At 36.5% G+C, this 18,259-nt stretch overlaps 1 protein-coding gene and 1 long non-coding RNA gene across 5 annotated transcripts in view; one reads left to right on the top strand and one right to left on the bottom strand.

The window, feature by feature from the left end:
• The window catches only part of LOC129527856 (uncharacterized), a 114,465-nt gene that overhangs the window by 71,055 nt on the left and 25,151 nt on the right, over window positions 1-18,259 (bottom strand). The gene's annotated exons all lie outside the window — the stretch shown is intronic.
• Window positions 4,541-18,259, top strand: part of MYH8 (myosin heavy chain 8) — a 31,671-nt gene continuing 17,952 nt past the window's right edge. The window contains exons 1-17 of one of the 3 annotated variants that reach the window (XM_019013364.4): window positions 4,541-4,561; window positions 4,785-4,828; window positions 6,239-6,478; window positions 7,467-7,610; window positions 7,696-7,852; window positions 10,792-10,819; window positions 10,920-11,028; window positions 11,116-11,208; window positions 11,321-11,384; window positions 12,016-12,114; window positions 12,205-12,308; window positions 12,460-12,598; window positions 13,777-13,895; window positions 13,986-14,135; window positions 15,561-15,731; window positions 16,932-17,241; window positions 17,354-17,421. In XM_019013364.4, coding sequence (XP_018868909.3) covers window positions 6,269-6,478; window positions 7,467-7,610; window positions 7,696-7,852; window positions 10,792-10,819; window positions 10,920-11,028; window positions 11,116-11,208; window positions 11,321-11,384; window positions 12,016-12,114; window positions 12,205-12,308; window positions 12,460-12,598; window positions 13,777-13,895; window positions 13,986-14,135; window positions 15,561-15,731; window positions 16,932-17,241; window positions 17,354-17,421 — 1,965 coding nt within the window. In that variant the 5' untranslated portion in view covers window positions 4,541-4,561; window positions 4,785-4,828; window positions 6,239-6,268. Of the gene's footprint in view, window positions 4,562-4,784; window positions 4,829-6,238; window positions 6,479-7,466; window positions 7,611-7,695; window positions 7,853-10,791; window positions 10,820-10,919; window positions 11,029-11,115; window positions 11,209-11,320; window positions 11,385-12,015; window positions 12,115-12,204; window positions 12,309-12,459; window positions 12,599-13,776; window positions 13,896-13,985; window positions 14,136-15,560; window positions 15,732-16,931; window positions 17,251-17,345; window positions 17,422-18,259 lie in introns of those variants that run through there. The other 2 variants (XM_063700630.1, XM_063700629.1) reach the window with 2 other exon arrangements.

Below are 18,259 nucleotides of genomic sequence, written 5' to 3'. Positions count from 1 at the left end.
GAAATCCGCCTGCCCAACACCCAAATTCATACACCTGGAAGTTTAAAAAACAAAATGCTTTAAATAATTTGGGAGTTGAAACAAGAATCAAAATTTTAAACTAATTATAATTAATCAAAACAAATCTAAGGAAATAAAGCAATTGATAAAACTAAAAGAAAATAAGAAGTTAGAAAATAAAAGCTATCAGTAAAACTAAATGAAAAAGATAAAACTTTGGCAAATCTGATTTAAAATAAAAAGAAGAACAAAATTAATATAAATAATGAAACAGATTACTAAACTGAGATTTTTTATTATAAAGAGATATGCACAAAAAAGACCCAAAAATATAAAAACTCACACAAAATAAGTAATTTTATAAGAAAATATAAATCATCCAAATGGGCCAAAAGACAAGTAGAAACTCTACAAAGACTAATCAATAATCATAAAAAAACTCAATAAGAGTAAAAAAATTATATTCCACAAAGGCTAGAGGTCAAAAGAATTCCATGGAGGAACTCTATCAAACCATCATGGAACAGATAATTCACATCTCAAACGCAATGTTACAGAAAACACAAACAAATGGGAAGCTGCTCAGTTTATTTTACAAGACTAATATGATCCTAATATCAAAACAAGAAAATGATAGCACAAGAAAACTTTGACCTAGTCATATATGAACTCAGATTTTAAAATTCCAATAAAAAATTAGAAAACTGAAAGCAGCAGAGAATTAAACAATATTATATCAATAGCTTTTATTTCATGAATTCGAGGGTGGTAAAGGTGAGAAAAACCTACCATATAATTCACTCCATTGATAGGTCAGGGGAGAAAAACAGTAATTTCAACAGATATAAAAAAATTGGTAAAATTCAACCCATTATTTGTAGACATAATTTACATACCATAAAATTCACAATTTAAAGTATATAATTCAGTGGTTTTTATTAGATTCACAAAGTTATGCAACCATCACTATTAATTCCAGAATGTTTTCATCACCCCAAAAAGAAACTCCATGTCCATTTTCAGTCACTCCCCAATTCTCTTCTCTCCACATCCTCTGGCAATCACTAATCTATTTTCTTTCTCTATGGATTTGCCTATTCTGGGCATTTTAGATCTACAGAATCATCAAATATGGGCCCTTTGTGTCAGGCTTCTTTCACTTAACATAATATTTTTAGGTTCACCCATATAGTAGCATCTAACTTCATTCCTTTTTATGGCTGAATAATATTTCATTGCATTAATAGAGTCCATTATAGGATAAACAGGATTTTGCTTATCTACCTGGTGCCCGATGGACATCTGATTGTTCCCACTTTTTGGCTATTATAGATAACGTTGCTATAAACTTTATGTTCAAGTTTTTATATAAACATGTTTTCAATTCTCTCGGGCATATACCTAGAAATAGAACTATTTAACTCATTTTTATGATCAAAATAATTAGCAAACTAGATACAAAGTATACAGTAAATATTATGTTTGGTGAAACATCAGATGCAATCCAATAAAAGTCAAGAACAAGATAAGGATGCCCTTATCTTGCACAGGATATGTACACAAGTATCTCTGTATTAATACTATATTAATACTATTCAACATTGTCCTAAATGTCATAGACAATGTAATAAGAGAAGGGAAAAAAATAACATATAAATGACAAGAGAAAGAAGACACAAATTGTGATTATTTGCGCATGACACATTGAAAATCCAAGAGCATCAAATAAATTATTAGAGGTGGTAAGAGAGTTCGGCAAGAGGGCCAGATAACAGTTAACACAGAAAAGTCAGTAACTTTCTGAAACACCGTGTATGTTAGGGATTGTGTTTGAACGTAACAAAAAAAACCTGAGTAAACAATGCCTCAAAAAATTAGTGCTTTACTTTTTTCTTCACACAGTGAAATTCAGCTCACAGGTGTCAAGGCTAAGGTCTCCAAAAATCTCTTGACCTTTCTTTTAAGGCTATAGTTCTAGCCATTACATCTGTGTTCTACGTAGGAGAAAGATAGAGATAGGAAAGCAAAAGGTAGTATGAGCAAAGTCTACCCTCTTTTAGAAAAGAGCTTTTCTGGAAGCTCCACCCAGCAACTTCTGCTTGCATTTCATTAGCCAAAACAGTGTCATATGGTTACCCTATGCTGAAAGTCTGAATATAATAATATATAGTTTGGCATACTACTGCCACAAACAAAAGTGAAGCTCTGATTATGCAAACTTGTCTGCCACGTGCCAGTAGTAACCAAGTAGAAAGTGTAATAGAAAAAATAATCCTATTCAACATATCAACAGAAAACTCTAAAATTTGTAGGAATATACCGAACAAGGAATATAAGATCATTATGGAAAAAACTTTTAAAAATGACTAAAAAGTATTTTTGAAAAGGACTTGGAACAAACAGGAAAATATATCATCCTTATAAACTGAAAGACTCACTTTTATAAAGCTATCAACTCTTATCAAATTAATCTATTAAATCAATTTAATCAAAATCAAAATCCCAATAGAATTTTCCATAACCTGAAAAACATGATTCTAAAACTCATATAGTAGAAGGTAAAAATTAACAGGACAACTTTGAATAATTAGGGAAAATTGGCCCTACTGGTCATCAAAACCTATGCTATTGGCATAGAAATACGGTACAAAATATGGAATCCAGAAACAGATTACATACACACAAACACACACACAGCTGGATTACAAATCTCACTATTTTTTAAGCATCAGATTGAAAATACAGGATTACACATCTCACTATTTCGTAAGCATTAGATTGAAAATACAGAAGAATATATGTATGACTCTGAGTTCTTGAGTTAGAGAAAGTTTTTCTTATACAATACACACAAAAAACCAAAAATATAAAAGAAAATTTTTTATAACTCTGACTACCTAAAGATGTAAAACTTCTAGAAGATTGAGATCACATAGTAAAGATCATTATTAAATCAGGAGAAACTTTTTAGAACTTGTATAAACAAAATTATTACAATCTTAAACCTATGGAATTTTACACAGAAATTTAAAAATGAGTAATATCAAAATAATCCAGTGATAGAGAGAATGGTGAGAATATATAAGAAACAAGACTGACCATGAACTGATAATTATCAGTGCTGGATGATGAATATACTAGGTTCATTATGCTACCCCCTCTACTTTTGCATATGTTTGAAATGTTTTCATATTATTATTTATGTACTAACATGGCAAATGATCCAAGAGTGTAGAATGAAAAAAGAAAGTTTGTAAATAAATAATCATACTATCTATATTTTAAACATCTATATTATATATTATACATTTTCTATGGCCCAATTTCCTTAGACCAGTTTTACTAATTTATATTTTCCCAGAAAATACATATGTAAATGTACAGAAAAGGTCTGCAATATTACAAACCAAACGGGTACCTATAGTTACCTTGGGAGAAAAGGGAGATACCAGCATTGTGAGTGTTCATCAAAGGGAAAATTTAGCCTAATCTCTAAGGCTTTAATTTTTATGTAATTACAGCGTAAGAGGTTACACACCTGCATATATTTATCAAACCCATAGGCCTGGAATTGTTCTGCATCCTATCTGTGGTGGTAGCTACATGAATCAACACGTGTATAAAAACTCATAGAATCATACAACAAAAGAAGTAAATTTTATTATAAAGTTTAAAAATTTTTAAAAATAAAAGCAAAAAACCTCATAAAACTGTCACTTTAAAAGGGTGAATTTGACTCTATGTAAATTATACCTCAATATATCTGACCTTAAAAAAAGGAAAGAGTTTAATTTAAAAAAATCATAATTTATTTAAAGAATAGGGTATAAATTACATTAGTGATATATTAATTATTAAAGCATATTACAAGGCATACATGTACTATATATGCATCTATAATATGATCCCACTTATATGCCTCTATCTTATTTCTGCATTAGAGATTACAGAGACTTTTTTTACTTACCTGTATTTTTTTCTGTAATAAACATATTATTTTCTACTAATAATGTTTTTCAAAGTTAGATGAGTGGGCACTGGCCCAGTGGTGGAGACTCAAGGTAGAATCTCTGCTGTCTAAGCCTGGACTTCAAGAGTGAGCATCTGTAGTGGCCCAAGGGAATGCAGTGGGGGGTTCGTGTGGTAACAAATAAGGAAACGTGCTTAAGGCCCTGACAGCCGTGTGCCCCGGGTATCTGATCATTTGGCTACCACAGGCGTGCATGAAAGAGTTTGCCAAATTGAATATAGCTCTTAAGAACTTACTCTGAGGCCCCATCAGGCACTGTCAAAGATTCCCTTCCCAGCACACTAGAAAGCATTCTCTGCTGGCAGATCGGTCTCTGTCAAATTATTTATAGGAGATTGGTTTGCATACTCAAAATGATATGAATACTTCTAATTATATCCAAACATGACAAATGTCACTACAAACTATGCTGATGGTTCATGTTGCCAAATGTCTTGCCCTAACAAAGAGGAGGTAGTTGCAGCATCAGCACATTAGTTCCTATATAAGCAGGACTGACCCTTGTGCCTTATTTCCACCAAGAACCCAGAGGTAAGTGATGAAGGCCTTGGAACTCGAAAAACCCCAGGTGGGGAAAAGAGCTGACCTCGTAGTTATCTGTGAGCATTAAACTGCTCTCTCAATCTTAACTTTTGTCTTCATAGAACCAAGCTTTAGGGTAGGGAAACTTCAATTCTGTAACTATAATAACAATTCTGTAACTATAATATTGGAATTTCGGAGCATCACTAATAAGAAGCTTGTTGTTTTACAGAGTGGAACACTTCTGAACCTGCATTTTTATCTGGAACTCCAGAGGTAAGACTTGGCTTTATTAATTTATTGATGACAGAGGGGATATAGTCTAATGAAGCTGTGAACAATCCTGAATTATACACCATTTCCATGTTTTTGCAGTTATATCAGGAAAGAGTGTTTCCGAATGAGTGTTTATAAATGCTAGAAAATAACTTTTTCAAAATGTCTTCTTCTCAGAGACTATCCTCATTTGAGTTCCAAGATTCAAACACCGTTTAGGACAGAATTAGCTTTGACAGTGAGTTCTCAGCTGTGCTTAGAACTGTCCAGTGGCAATAGACTAGTCCATGCCAGTCTTCTTCTATGGCAAAGCATTGAGGACTTAGGACATTTTATAGACATTTTTAAAGACTTCAGAAAGATTTTTACCTAGAAATATAAATACAAATATTTTAGCTACCTTTGATTATTTGTTATTTGTTGTTAGAAAGACTTATTATTATTTACTTAACAGGTCGCAAGTATTACATCCACCGGGTGTTAAATACCATGACTAATTTAAGAGGAATCCTGCCCTTCCCTAAGTTAACTTTCTAATTGAAAATAAAGGAAAAACTCAACCAATCTAACATGTCCACATTGCAGAGGCCTATCTATTAATCAGAAGACAATGGCTTACATGCATGTGATGTACTCTTAAAACTTTTTTCTCTGTTTTCTGGGTGGAAAGAAAAGAACCCCATGGAATTTATGTGGGAAGAAAGGCCTTTGTGCTGAAGCTCTCATTCCTCTGTGGTTAGATCTGTTAACTGACAGCTGAAATCTCTTATGTCAAAAAAGATTTTGGAATCAAGGCAATGCTAAGTCTGTTGGGAACAACCCAAATTACAAAAAATCCAGAGTATTAGAATGTATTATGTTCTTCTAACAGTCCACTGAGAGATACAACACCAAATATCAACATAAAGATGTTAAAAATAATTATTTGCTTTATCAGAGAAAATGGCCATCTTTTTTAAAAGGCAAAGATTTTTTGATAGCTTTGAAAATATGAACCTTCATTTGAACAAGACAAACTTTCTTTTCTCACTATATGATTGTCCTGGCATATGGCATAGACAAACATTATGCAGAAAGAGGAGAGGAAATTAAATAATGACAGTTGCTATAAAACAATCCATCAATAGTTTTAGCTGTAGAGGTTTCATTCTAATTCAATTGTAGGTACCCTATCCCTGAGGATCAAGATATGTGATCTGAAAAGGAAATTCACAGTCCTAAAAATGAAATCTCAAATTACAGTCTCACTCCAAACTTGTCCTTTAGACTATGTTAGAACACTGGGGAGTGCCATTTTGGAGGAATAGTTACAGCACAGGCTATGTTCAACATTTCTTTCATTTCAAATCCTAACTCACATTTGTGACTTCTGCTTTTTATTTCTCTCTCTCCCGTTTCTCTCCTCCCTAGGCAGAATCCTTTGCTAAATAAATCGCAGCCATGAGTGCGAGCTCAGACGCTGAGATGGCTGTTTTTGGCGAAGCTGCTCCCTATCTTCGAAAATCAGAAAAGGAGAGGATTGAGGCCCAAAACAAGCCGTTTGATGCTAAAACATCTGTCTTTGTGGCGGAGCCCAAGGAATCCTATGTGAAGAGCACTATACAAAGCAAAGAAGGAGGGAAAGTAACTGTAAAGACTGAAGGTGGAGCAGTAAGTGAAAACAGGGAGAAAATTCTCCCCATTTTATTTCTTGGTTCAAAAGTTGAAGCCTAACTTACTGGGAATCTCCAAGCCTGTTGCGAATGCAAACACCCTTCTAGTCAGTGTTGAGACATTAGATGTGGAAGGCAAAAGAAATTCACAGCAGTACCTTCATGTCTTCCCTTCCCAACTTCGCACAGGACCTCACCCCACTATGTATGGCCTTCACCATTTCCCTTCAATTCCCCACTTCCTAGTCTGAATCTCCAAACTTGAGAGAAATGAAAACAAGCTCCTCCTATCAGAAGTTAAATATTTACTTAGTTAAATAATGTATTAATATCCCCATTACTTCCAAAAACATGAAGTTTCTTAATGAAGGAAAGAAAAAAATAAAAATTTAGCCTACTAAAATAAGAAAAAAAGGATATAAACTGATAAATCTGGGATAAGACAATGTGGGAGGAAAAAAATCTTTTAAAAAGATAGTGTCCTAGCTCATCATAGGAAACAGGTTTTCTTAACATTAAACTCTGAAATAAATATATTTCATGCCTTTTTTAAGAGGACATTAAATAATATAATGAGAAGTACGTGTGATTATAGTTTTGTACCAAAATATACAGGCAAACATAAACCCTACCTCCAACCATTAAAACAAACTGGTCTTAGCCAGGCGCAGTGGCTCACGCCTGTAATCCCAGCACTTTGGGAGGCTGAGGCAGGTGGATCACCTGAGATCAGGAGTTCGAGACCAGCCTGGCCAACATGACGAAATCCTGTCTCTACTAAAAATACAAAATTAGCTGGGCATGGTGATGGGCGCTTGCAATCCCAGCTACTCAGGAGGCTGAGGCAGGACAATCACTTGAAGCAGGAGGGCGGAGGTTGCAGTGAGCTGAGATCGCGCCACTGCACTCCAGCCTGGGCAAAAAAAGCAAAACTCTATCTCAAACAAACAAAACAAAAACGAACTGGTTTCTTGCTTACTCACCAGACTCTAACTGTCAGGGAAGACCAAGTCTTCCCTATGAACCCTCCGAAATATGACAAAATTGAGGACATGGCCATGATGACTCATCTACACGAGCCTGGAGTGCTGTACAACCTCAAAGAGCGCTATGCAGCCTGGATGATCTACGTGAGTGTCTGTAAACACCTTTTTATTTCATGTCTCTCTCTGAGTAAAAACGAGATCCAAATGATAAATGTTCTGATCTTCCCAGACCTACTCAGGCCTCTTCTGTGTCACCGTCAACCCCTACAAGTGGCTGCCGGTGTACAAGCCCGAGGTGGTGGCTGCCTACAGAGGCAAAAAGCGCCAGGAGGCCCCGCCCCACATCTTCTCCATCTCTGACAATGCCTATCAGTTCATGTTGACTGGTGAGTGAGTGAGGCATCTATTTACAGAAATGTGTCAATAGAATCTTTGCAGAACAGACAGACCTCTTCCGAGCCTCTTTATGTTATAATAATACATTCTAGCCACATGGGGCTTCACTGTTTTCAAAAAACTTTCACAGCTGTGACATCTTATGCTCTTCCCAGCAGCTACCTCCATTTTACAGATGAGTAAAGTGAAGCTCACTGAATTCACTGTCCTTCCCAAGCTAACACAGATAGTTAAGTGGAAGCCTAGCTGAAACAATTACTAGACCACTGTAAACATATTTATTGTTTTCCATATTTTGTTACTTTCCAATTTGGATAGAAAAAAGTGTTCAAACAGACTTTTTAAAAATACCCAGGCTCACAGCAATCAACGAAAAGAGTTATCAGCCACAGCTGGAAAACTTTATGAATTCTTTTGTTTATTTTTGAATGACACAGCTAATATTACCAGCCTTTAAGGGTAAAACATGAGTAAAGAAAGCTATGATTTTCCTCCCAAAGATTTGAAGCACTTTCCTATTACAATGAAAGGAAAAAATCTTTTCTGAGAAAAATGTTTAAATTGTATCAAAGTCTGTTACTCCTGCCTTATCAAGGCATAAACAACCAGCTTTGATACGCATTATAGGCCCAAATACAGCATTAAAACCTTTTATCTTCACACACCAAATGCACTGCCTTTGGAAATACTTTCTATTCCTGAGTTTCCTGTTGTTCCATGGAATTTTGGAAACTAAGGTGTTTTTTTCTTTCTTTTTGGTTTGTTTTTTTGCACTTGTTTTTAAATTGTCTTTTCGAGGGGGAGAATAAAGAGGAAGGAATAAAATAGGAATCTCCCATTACAAATTGGCCATCAATTCTTACAAGGATTCTATGCCAGTAAACTGTTCTTTGATTGTCAACAGAAGCTAACTACCTCCCAGAAATTATCCAAACGCTGGCTCATTTCAGAGGTTTTAATACTCAACAGCTGCATTTACACAGCTATGTACACCACCCCTGTCCTCCCACTCAGCAAGCTCCCCACTCCCCAAGGTTTGGGGCTGCTCCAAATTCAAGGTTACTTATGGCTCCCAAACATGATTTTTGTACAAAATGGTACAGAGCTCTAGCCTTTGAGCTGGTGAATGTTATTTTAGCATTGCCAAGAGACCAGAACATTGTTTCCTTATCTGTGCTTCCACTAGATGTGATATAATCTTCCACGGTTTTGCTTATACTAGAAAACAAATCTATCTGAATACGATGCAAAATCTGCATCGACTTCCCTGAAGAGAAGGCTAAAGTTTTCTAAAGTCTATGTCTATATCTACATCTAAATAACATCCAGATTTGTATCTATTTTCCCTGAATAGATTTTTAGGTTTTAGAATTCTCTAAAATCTATAATCTAACACTATAGAATTAGAGATTTAACAAATCAGTAAATTGATGTAAATACAACATATCAGTCACATAATTAGTGACATTTGTTTTTATTATTTAGAAATGCATATAAGATTAAAAGGAAAATAAAACAGATGAACACAAATATTCACAATTCCAGACCCCTTCCTTATTTAGTATTGCCAGAAGTCAAATTAGTGACATCAAAAGCTGGGAAGAGGCCAGGAGGATATATTTGACCTTAACTAGCTATGTACTTAATATTAGAAAAGTCACTTCCTCCTTTAGAGGTCTCGGTTTCTTTATCCCTTAAATGTAAGAGTTGGCCTAAGCAATTTCTAAGATCTTTTATGCCTTCAAAATTCTGTAATTCTAATTGAAGTATTTATAAATATAATTATAAGATTCTGGGATTTTCTTTAAAATAATTCAGTGAGATTGGGATGAGGTATAGATGATATAAAATTGGCCAAATGTTAATAACCATTGCATCTGTATGATGGGCACATGGGGATTCATTATATTATTGTCTCTACTTCTGTATATGTTTGAATTTTCCATAATAAATGTTTTAAAAATTAATCAAATATGTACCTTACACTCATTAGGATGTTTACTATCAAAAAATCAGAAAATAACAAGTTTTGACAAGAACTGGAGAAATTAGAACTCTTGTACACTGTTAGTGATCATGTAAAATGATCAGCCACTGTGGAAACAGTATGGCAGTTCCTCAACAAATTAGAAATAGAATTACAGTATGATCCCGCAATTCTACTTCTGAGTATATCCCCAAAAGAACTGGAAGCAGGGTCTGGAAGAGACATTTGTACAACTGTGTTAATAGCAGCATTATTTACAATAGCAAAAACATGGAAGCAACCCAAGTGTCCATCAACAGATGAATGGATAAGCAAAATGTGGTATATACATGCAATAAGATATCCTGCCTTTAAAGGGAAGGAAATTCTGACATATGCTAAAATATGAATGAACCTTGAGGACATCATGCTGAGTGAAATAAGCCAGTCACAAAAAAGACAAATATTCTATGATTCCTCTTACATGAGGTACCTAGAGTAGTCAAATTCACAGAGGCAGAAAGTAGAATGGTGGGCGCCAGGGAAAGGGAGGAGTAGGAGATGGGGAGTTAAGAGTTTAAGGGACACAGAGTTTCAGTTTGACAAGATGAAAAGAATTACGGAGATGAAGGGTGATGATGATTTTACAACTTTATGAATGTACTTACTGCCAGTGATCTCTACACTTAAAAATGGTTAAGACGGTAAATTTTATGTTATGTGTATCTCATCGCAATTAAAAATTAATAAATACAAAAAGGAAGAGATGATTCTTTGCTTTCATTTTCACAAATTTTACACTGAGAAGCAATTGGCTATTTTGGAGGATAAACACAAAACCAAAACCAAAGGTGACATCTTCAAAAAGTTAAAAAGAACAAGCTGTGTTTGATCTGAACTGATTCAATACTCTTCACATTAAATATGCATTTTTTTAACGGATGATTTTGAATTCTTTCACAGATCGAGAGAATCAGTCCATCCTGATCACGTATGTGATTTTTTTTCTTCTCTGATTTGCAAGGATTGTCTTAGATGTTGACAATGCAGGCCATAGTTCTCTGATCTCTTCTCTGATTTCTGTTTGACAGCGGAGAATCTGGTGCCGGAAAGACTGTGAACACCAAGCGTGTCATCCAATACTTTGCAACAATTGCAGTTACTGGAGAGAAGAAGAAGGATGAATCTGGCAAAATGCAGGTAGGTCTGATAGCCAGAGTCAAAACCTCTGTCAAGGCTCTCAGACATCTGGAGTCCCAGATGTGAGAACTGCTCCTTCCTTTGCAGGGGACTCTGGAAGATCAAATCATCAGCGCCAATCCCCTACTGGAGGCCTTTGGCAATGCCAAAACCGTGAGGAATGACAACTCCTCTCGCTTTGTGAGTCTCTTGGTCTCAACCCCTAACTTCCAGAGTAGCCACGTCTGAATTATTATTTCATTTGCATCTCTCTTTGTGTTTCAGTTTTCTAATACTAAATATTCTTTTCAAGGGTAAATTCATTAGAATCCACTTTGGTACTACGGGGAAGCTGGCATCTGCTGATATAGAAACATGTGAGTAACAGGACCATTGAAAATCAAAACAGAGAGACAAGTGATTTCATTTGCAGGGATATTTTGCCACCCTTGCTGTGCATGAAGCCTGTTAAAAGGGTAGTCTGCTGCCAGTACTGCCTGTAAGCTAATGCTAGGCTTACCCATAATCCACTGACTGTTCCCTTTATCTCAATCTCAGACTTGATGGTTCTGTAACACATCCTAGAGAAATTCCTGCCTCAGAAGCAACTATGATTTTTTTCCAGGACAAAAACTGAGCTACTTATGGGTTTCCAATACATCTCTGTGGTTTGCTCCTGATCTGAGTTTTGGTAGATGTTTCCAAGGTAGCCCCTCACCACCCAGAGTGAATCCTAGGTGATCCAAAGAAAGAGGGGATATTAGGGATCAACTAAAATACAGAGGTCATGGATCCTTCATGTGAAAAATATATTTGTCCTAGAGCAGGTATGCTTCAGTTGCTGCCCTTAGACAGTGAGAATCACTGTCCATCTGCAATCGGTCATCAAGTTGAAATCTCATTGGCGCCAAATGTAATGCTCCAAATTTGACCAAAGACGTGAGGTTCATTTACTATCTCAGAAGCATTGATACTTTTTTCAGACTCGATATCTATTTCCCTCTCCAGATCTTTTAGAAAAGTCCAGAGTTACTTTCCAGCTAAAGGCGGAAAGAAGCTACCATATTTTTTATCAGATCACATCCAATAAGAAGCCAGATCTAATTGGTAAGAAAGAACTTAAAGTCATAGATAGAAGTTAATATTTTTATTAACAATGTCTAATGTAAAATGTATGCCCTGAATTCTGTGACCCAGAAATGCTCCTGATCACCACCAACCCATACGACTATGCCTTCGTCAGTCAGGGGGAGATCACAGTTCCCAGTATTGATGACCAAGAAGAGTTGATGGCCACTGATGTAAGTCAAAAACACTAATTTTAAAAATCCATTATGTATGGAAATGACAATAGCAAACTACTGTAGGTGTGGTTACCTTAGGATATGTATAAATTCTCTTGTAAGTTAGTCTCTTCAGCCCTAACTTTTGTCCTCTCATTTTTCCTGGTAGAGTGCCATTGACATCCTGGGCTTCACTCCTGAAGAGAAAGTGTCCATCTATAAACTCACAGGGGCTGTGATGCATTATGGGAACATGAAATTCAAGCAAAAGCAGCGTGAGGAGCAAGCTGAGCCAGATGGCACAGAAGGTACCAAATGAAACTTTATCTGGGTTTAATGAGAGAATGTAGCAAAAAAAAAAAAAAATCCTATTTTACACTCACATCTCCTTTGTGGCTGGACTTGTGACTTGTGAAGGGCATATACACATTTACACACACTGCATGCTTTCCTCACCCCCTCTCTTCCTTACATCTCCATGTCTCCATCATTTCCATCCAGCCCAAATAAGTCACAAACAAACCCCAATAGCCACTTATAAGCACAAACTATGAGATAGAATGAGGTATAATAGTGCTCCTGGTTGGCCTTGGCAATGAAGGTGGGTATATGTAGATAACTGTAGACTGCTCTATTTCAGCACTAGATAGGAAGACCCTAGGAACTGACAGCAGAGAATCTGCCCAAATACAGGGCTGGGGAGAAAGATACCTCTAGAGTCATCTGTAAGCAAGTGTGCATTGTCTGTATATAAATCCATAGACAATATAGGCAGCAAGTAAGATTTAAAAAAAGGAATTCAGAAAAAAAGATCATATATTCTACGTATGGAAAGAGCACGCAATATACAGGATCTACCCCAGAAAGACAGTTATCGCTCCTTAAAGCCTTTCCTGACCACCTCGAATTGACATTCTTTCTTCCTCCTCTAAATGTTTCAGCAGTTACTGGTGTACCTGACATGTGGCATTTATTTACATTATAGTCAACGACAGAATTTTAGAAAGGGACTCTGTAGGGATCACCCAGTAAAATTTAATCTCCACATTTGTAGATAAAGAAATTAATCCAGCAAGGTTTAATAGGGAGGTGAAAAACTAAGATAAGAATCAAAGTATTCTGACTTTTACCGTCTCTAACAGTGAATATTTATCTTATCCTTCCAACTACACCTAATGTGTCTTAAAAACAGGGACTATGGCTTTTACTTACAAAAAACTGCAAGACGGCAATAAATACTACATATGTTTACGGTTGATGAAAAATTTCTTAAAAACTACTTGTAATAAATCACTAAAGATCAGTATAACCAATCAACCATTTACTGGCAACCACATGCTCTAAGGTTAGAAAACCTCATTTGGCCTTTTATAGAATTATTTAAGCTTTTTATTTAAATAATAGATTGAATTGGAGAAAAATGGAAAGATTAGGTAAAAGAGGATATCCTTCATGAAACAACATGTCCTGAACTGTGTCTCTGCAGTTGCTGACAAGGCAGCCTATCTCCAGAGTCTGAACTCTGCAGACCTACTCAAAGCCCTCTGCTACCCTAGGGTCAAGGTTGGCAATGAGTATGTCACCAAAGGCCAGACTGTGCAGCAGGTAAGTGCATGACCTCAATGAATCACACATATCTCAGGCCTTCATGGCACGTCTTTAACAATATCAACAAACATTACTCTATCTGTGAAGGTGTACAATGCGGTGGGTGCTCTGGCCAAAGCCGTCTACGAGAAGATGTTCCTGTGGATGGTCACCCGCATCAACCAGCAGCTGGACACCAAGCAGCCCAGGCAGTACTTCATCGGGGTCTTGGACATTGCTGGCTTTGAAATCTTTGATGTGAGTTATCTTAACAAGAATTAAGAAGGAGGCAATTGTGGGCTTTGATATATTAGGTATTATCATTATTCATCCACATTTATAGCGTCCATATTACTTGCTCCAACACTGCACCTAGAACAAAGGTTATCTCCAAAATAGGAGGTAACATAATGTACTACCAATAATAGCTAACGCTCACTGGGCCAGCAGTGTACACTAGGGACTTCAAAACATTACCTTATTTAATCTTCAAAACAACCCAAGGAGTAGCTAATATTCCCCCAACTTATATAGAAGAAACTAGGATGCAGGGAAATCAAAACACTAGCTAAAGATCCCACAGGTGCATAAGACAAATCCAGGACAGCAACCCAGATCTACAGCATTTGATCCATACACAAGGCTTCTTCATAGAGAAGAAAAGGCCCAAAGGTAGAAGCCTAGAGACAGATGATAGTCTGTCTCTCCTCTTCCAGATTTGTCTTACATAAACTATTTTACCTCCAGGGCATCAGTTCACCATCTATAAAATAAAGGAGTAAATTATTACAAAGACCTTTTAGATCTTCAACTGCTATACTGTATCAGGTCCCTGCTTTCACACACCTGACAAGGGGGATTTGCTAAATGTCAGATATAAATAGAAGAGAAATTACCATAATGATTTCACTTTATACACCAAGACCTCTATATTAAAGGTCTTAAGATCAGCTTTCCTTAATAATGTAACAGCCAAAGGTGAAAATGTGAACTTTATTTTGAATTGGAGAGTGGGAGTGGTGAAAGAAGTGAGAATTTCCAATAAACTCCTTTCCCTTTTACCTTTGAATCGAAACCATAACACAGGACCATGGTTGAACTTTTAAAGTATATTCTTGCCCATGCAATCTTAGAGGAGAAAAGGTAAATTCTACCAGAACTCTTGTTCTAACATTGATATCTGGGACCCTCAACAATGCCTGGAATTCATGAGAAAGGCTCATGTGAATAATGATTTTTTTTTTTTTTTTTTCTGAGACAGGGTCTCGCCCAGCCGCCCAGGCTGGAGTGCAGTGGCACAATCTCGGCTCACTGCAACCTCCACCTCCAGGGTTCAAGCAATTTTCCTGCCTCAGCCTCCCGAGTAGCTGGGACTACAGGTGCACGCCACCACACCCAGATAATTTTTTGTATTTTCAGTAGAGACAGGGTTTCACCATGTTGGCCAGGATGGTCTCAATCTCTTGACCTCATGATCCACCCACCACGGCCTCCCAAAGTGCTGGGATTACAGGTGTGAGCCACTGTGCCCGGCCAATGATCATTTTTTGAAGGAACAACGTTAGTTTTAATTGTATCTCATTACTACATTCCACATTTTTTCAATAAAAGAATTTTTTCAGTAATGAATTTTACTACTATAAAAACTCATTTGATGTTGGAAATCTCTATTATTTTGTGAAGTTTAACAGCCTGGAGCAGCTGTGCATCAACTTCACCAACGAGAAACTGCAACAGTTTTTCAACCACCACATGTTTGTGCTAGAGCAGGAGGAGTACAAGAAGGAAGGCATCGAGTGGACGTTCATTGACTTTGGGATGGACCTGGCTGCCTGCATTGAGCTCATTGAGAAGGTCGGTTTGGTTTCCAAAGAAGGGCAGACTGTGAGGATCACTTTCCAGAAATCTTAAGCAATTCTAGAAAGTATTACTGTAATCTCAAATGTTTTGTGATCTGAACAAACTGGAAAATTACTATTTAGAAATTACTTCCTCTTTTTAACTTCTACATAAGAAAGATCTGACAGTGTTTACTTTTATTCTGTTCTAACCATTCTTATTCTGACGCTGGATCAAATCCAACTTTAACACAGCACTGAAAACTCTATTTGAGATGTTCTGCTTTACTACAACTACTGTCCTCATTAGTTCTTGATCTATCTCCATTATGATCCATGATGTCCACAATAAAAATATTTTTCTATATAAAAATTAATGCACACATGACACAGTTAGTGCTTTCATGAAAGCTAATCTGTTCAAAGTCAAGAAGTCAAACTGCATATGCTACTTCATAATCTATTTTATTTATTTATTTATTTATTTATTTATTTATTTATTGAGACAGGGCCTCACTCTGTCGCCCAGGCTGAAGTGCAGTGGTGCAATCACAGCTCACTGAAGCCTCAACCCCGAGGCTCAAGTAATCCTCTCACCTCAGCCTCCCGAGTAGCTGGGACCACAGGCATGTGCCACTACGCTTAGCTAATTTTTGTATTCTTTGTAGAGACGGTGTTTTGCCATGGTCCCCAAGCTGGTCTTGAACTCCTGAGTTCAAGTGATCCTCCTGTCTTGGCCTCCCGAAGTGTTGGGATTACAGGCATGAGCCACTGTGCTCAGCCTATAATCTATTTTAAAGAAATTAAATACCCAAAATATCTTGAATAAAATTTGGTTGTTTATACTGTTTAATTACTGCATAGAGTCAACATCATAAGTCAGTAAGCTCTTTTCATAGCGAAGAAAAACTCTGACAATAGATTTATTCACTGAATAGGAAAAAAGTGTAATAACACATAACATTTTAACATGCGGTGTTGAGGAAGTTTGTATCCAGCTATTCTTTTAATTGAAAGTAATGCTACAGATTGAATGTGAGAAGAATAGTGGCAAAGTCATTCTAGTGATAACAAGGGACTTCTTCGAGCTGTGACCCTGGTTTATTTCATACATATATTTAATTGGGGTGCTCATAATTCAATCAAATGACAGCCACCATGTCTCTATCTTTTGAAAGAAGTTAGGTTGAAACCAATGTTACTTTTCTGAATTCAGCCACTGGGCATCTTCTCCATCCTGGAAGAGGAGTGCATGTTCCCTAAGGCAACGGACACCTCCTTCAAGAACAAGCTGTATGACCAGCACCTGGGCAAGTCTGCCAACTTCCAGAAGCCCAAGGTGGTCAAAGGCAAGGCTGAGGCCCACTTCTCTCTGATTCACTATGCTGGCACTGTGGACTACAACATTACTGGTTGGCTGGACAAAAATAAGGACCCCCTGAATGATACTGTGGTTGGGCTGTACCAGAAGTCTGCAATGAAGACTCTAGCCAGTCTCTTTTCCACGTATGCTAGTGCTGAAGCAGGTACTTTCTGTCCTTAATCTAAATTAAATCCATTCTCACATAATGTTATAATACATGTTCATATAAGCCTCTGGTATTCTATTCTTATTCATGGGTTTTCTTTCTACCTCAGATAGCGGCGCGAAGAAAAGTGCTAAGAAAAAGGGCTCTTCTTTCCAGACTGTGTCTGCCCTTTTCAGGGTAAAGTACAAATTTAATTTGAAATATCTACTCAGTTTCTATGAATTATCATAATTAAGGATTTAGAAAAAATTATGAGGCAATAAAATGTTAATAGGAATCACTTCAAATATCAGCTCTCATCAGAGTATAGCCAAAGAAATACTACTCCTGTAGGAACGGATGCTTTACCCATTATTCCTTATTATGATTATCTAATGTATTCAGGATGGCCAAAATGTCCTTAGAAACTTTCTCATTATATAATGAGGCTGATTTCTAAAGAAGTACAGCTAAACTTCAAAGCTGTCCCTGTGGAAGGCCACATTCTTATTCCGCTTTGTATGTTGCCCTTTGAAAATGTTCCTGAGTTCCTCTTTGAGAATGAGCCTCAGATACACTCTTTATGACATCTTTCACCAAAACATATCTTTGTCCTCTGAGGTGAATTTAAATTTTCATTACAGCTGAAAATCATCTAAAGCCAAGCCCAGTGACTTAAATGGATCATTAAGATACGAAATATCTCTTGAGATTAAAGAATAATAATTTCACTGCAAAGTAATGTGATTTTCCTATGTAGCTTACAAACTGGTTCTTATATATGGACTAATAATGGCTTTTTAATCAAAATGTGTATGGCTAAGTCTCATTCCTTATAAAACTAAAATACAGACACGACGTATGACCTATGACCTAAACAAGAAAACTACTCTTGTTCTTTTTCTTTCTCACAACCAATTTGCATTATCTTACCAAATAGACTTTTGTTTTATCAACTTGTTTTCATACATGTTTTCAAAATTAGGAACTCACATTACTTATTTTCTTCATTTCCTAATGGTTAACTGAGCTGTGG

Source organism: Gorilla gorilla, chromosome 19 (genome assembly GCF_029281585.2).
Source record: "Gorilla gorilla gorilla isolate KB3781 chromosome 19, NHGRI_mGorGor1-v2.1_pri, whole genome shotgun sequence".
NCBI lineage: Eukaryota > Metazoa > Chordata > Mammalia > Primates > Hominidae > Gorilla > Gorilla gorilla.
This window is presented reverse-complemented; position numbering and strand designations above follow the sequence as displayed.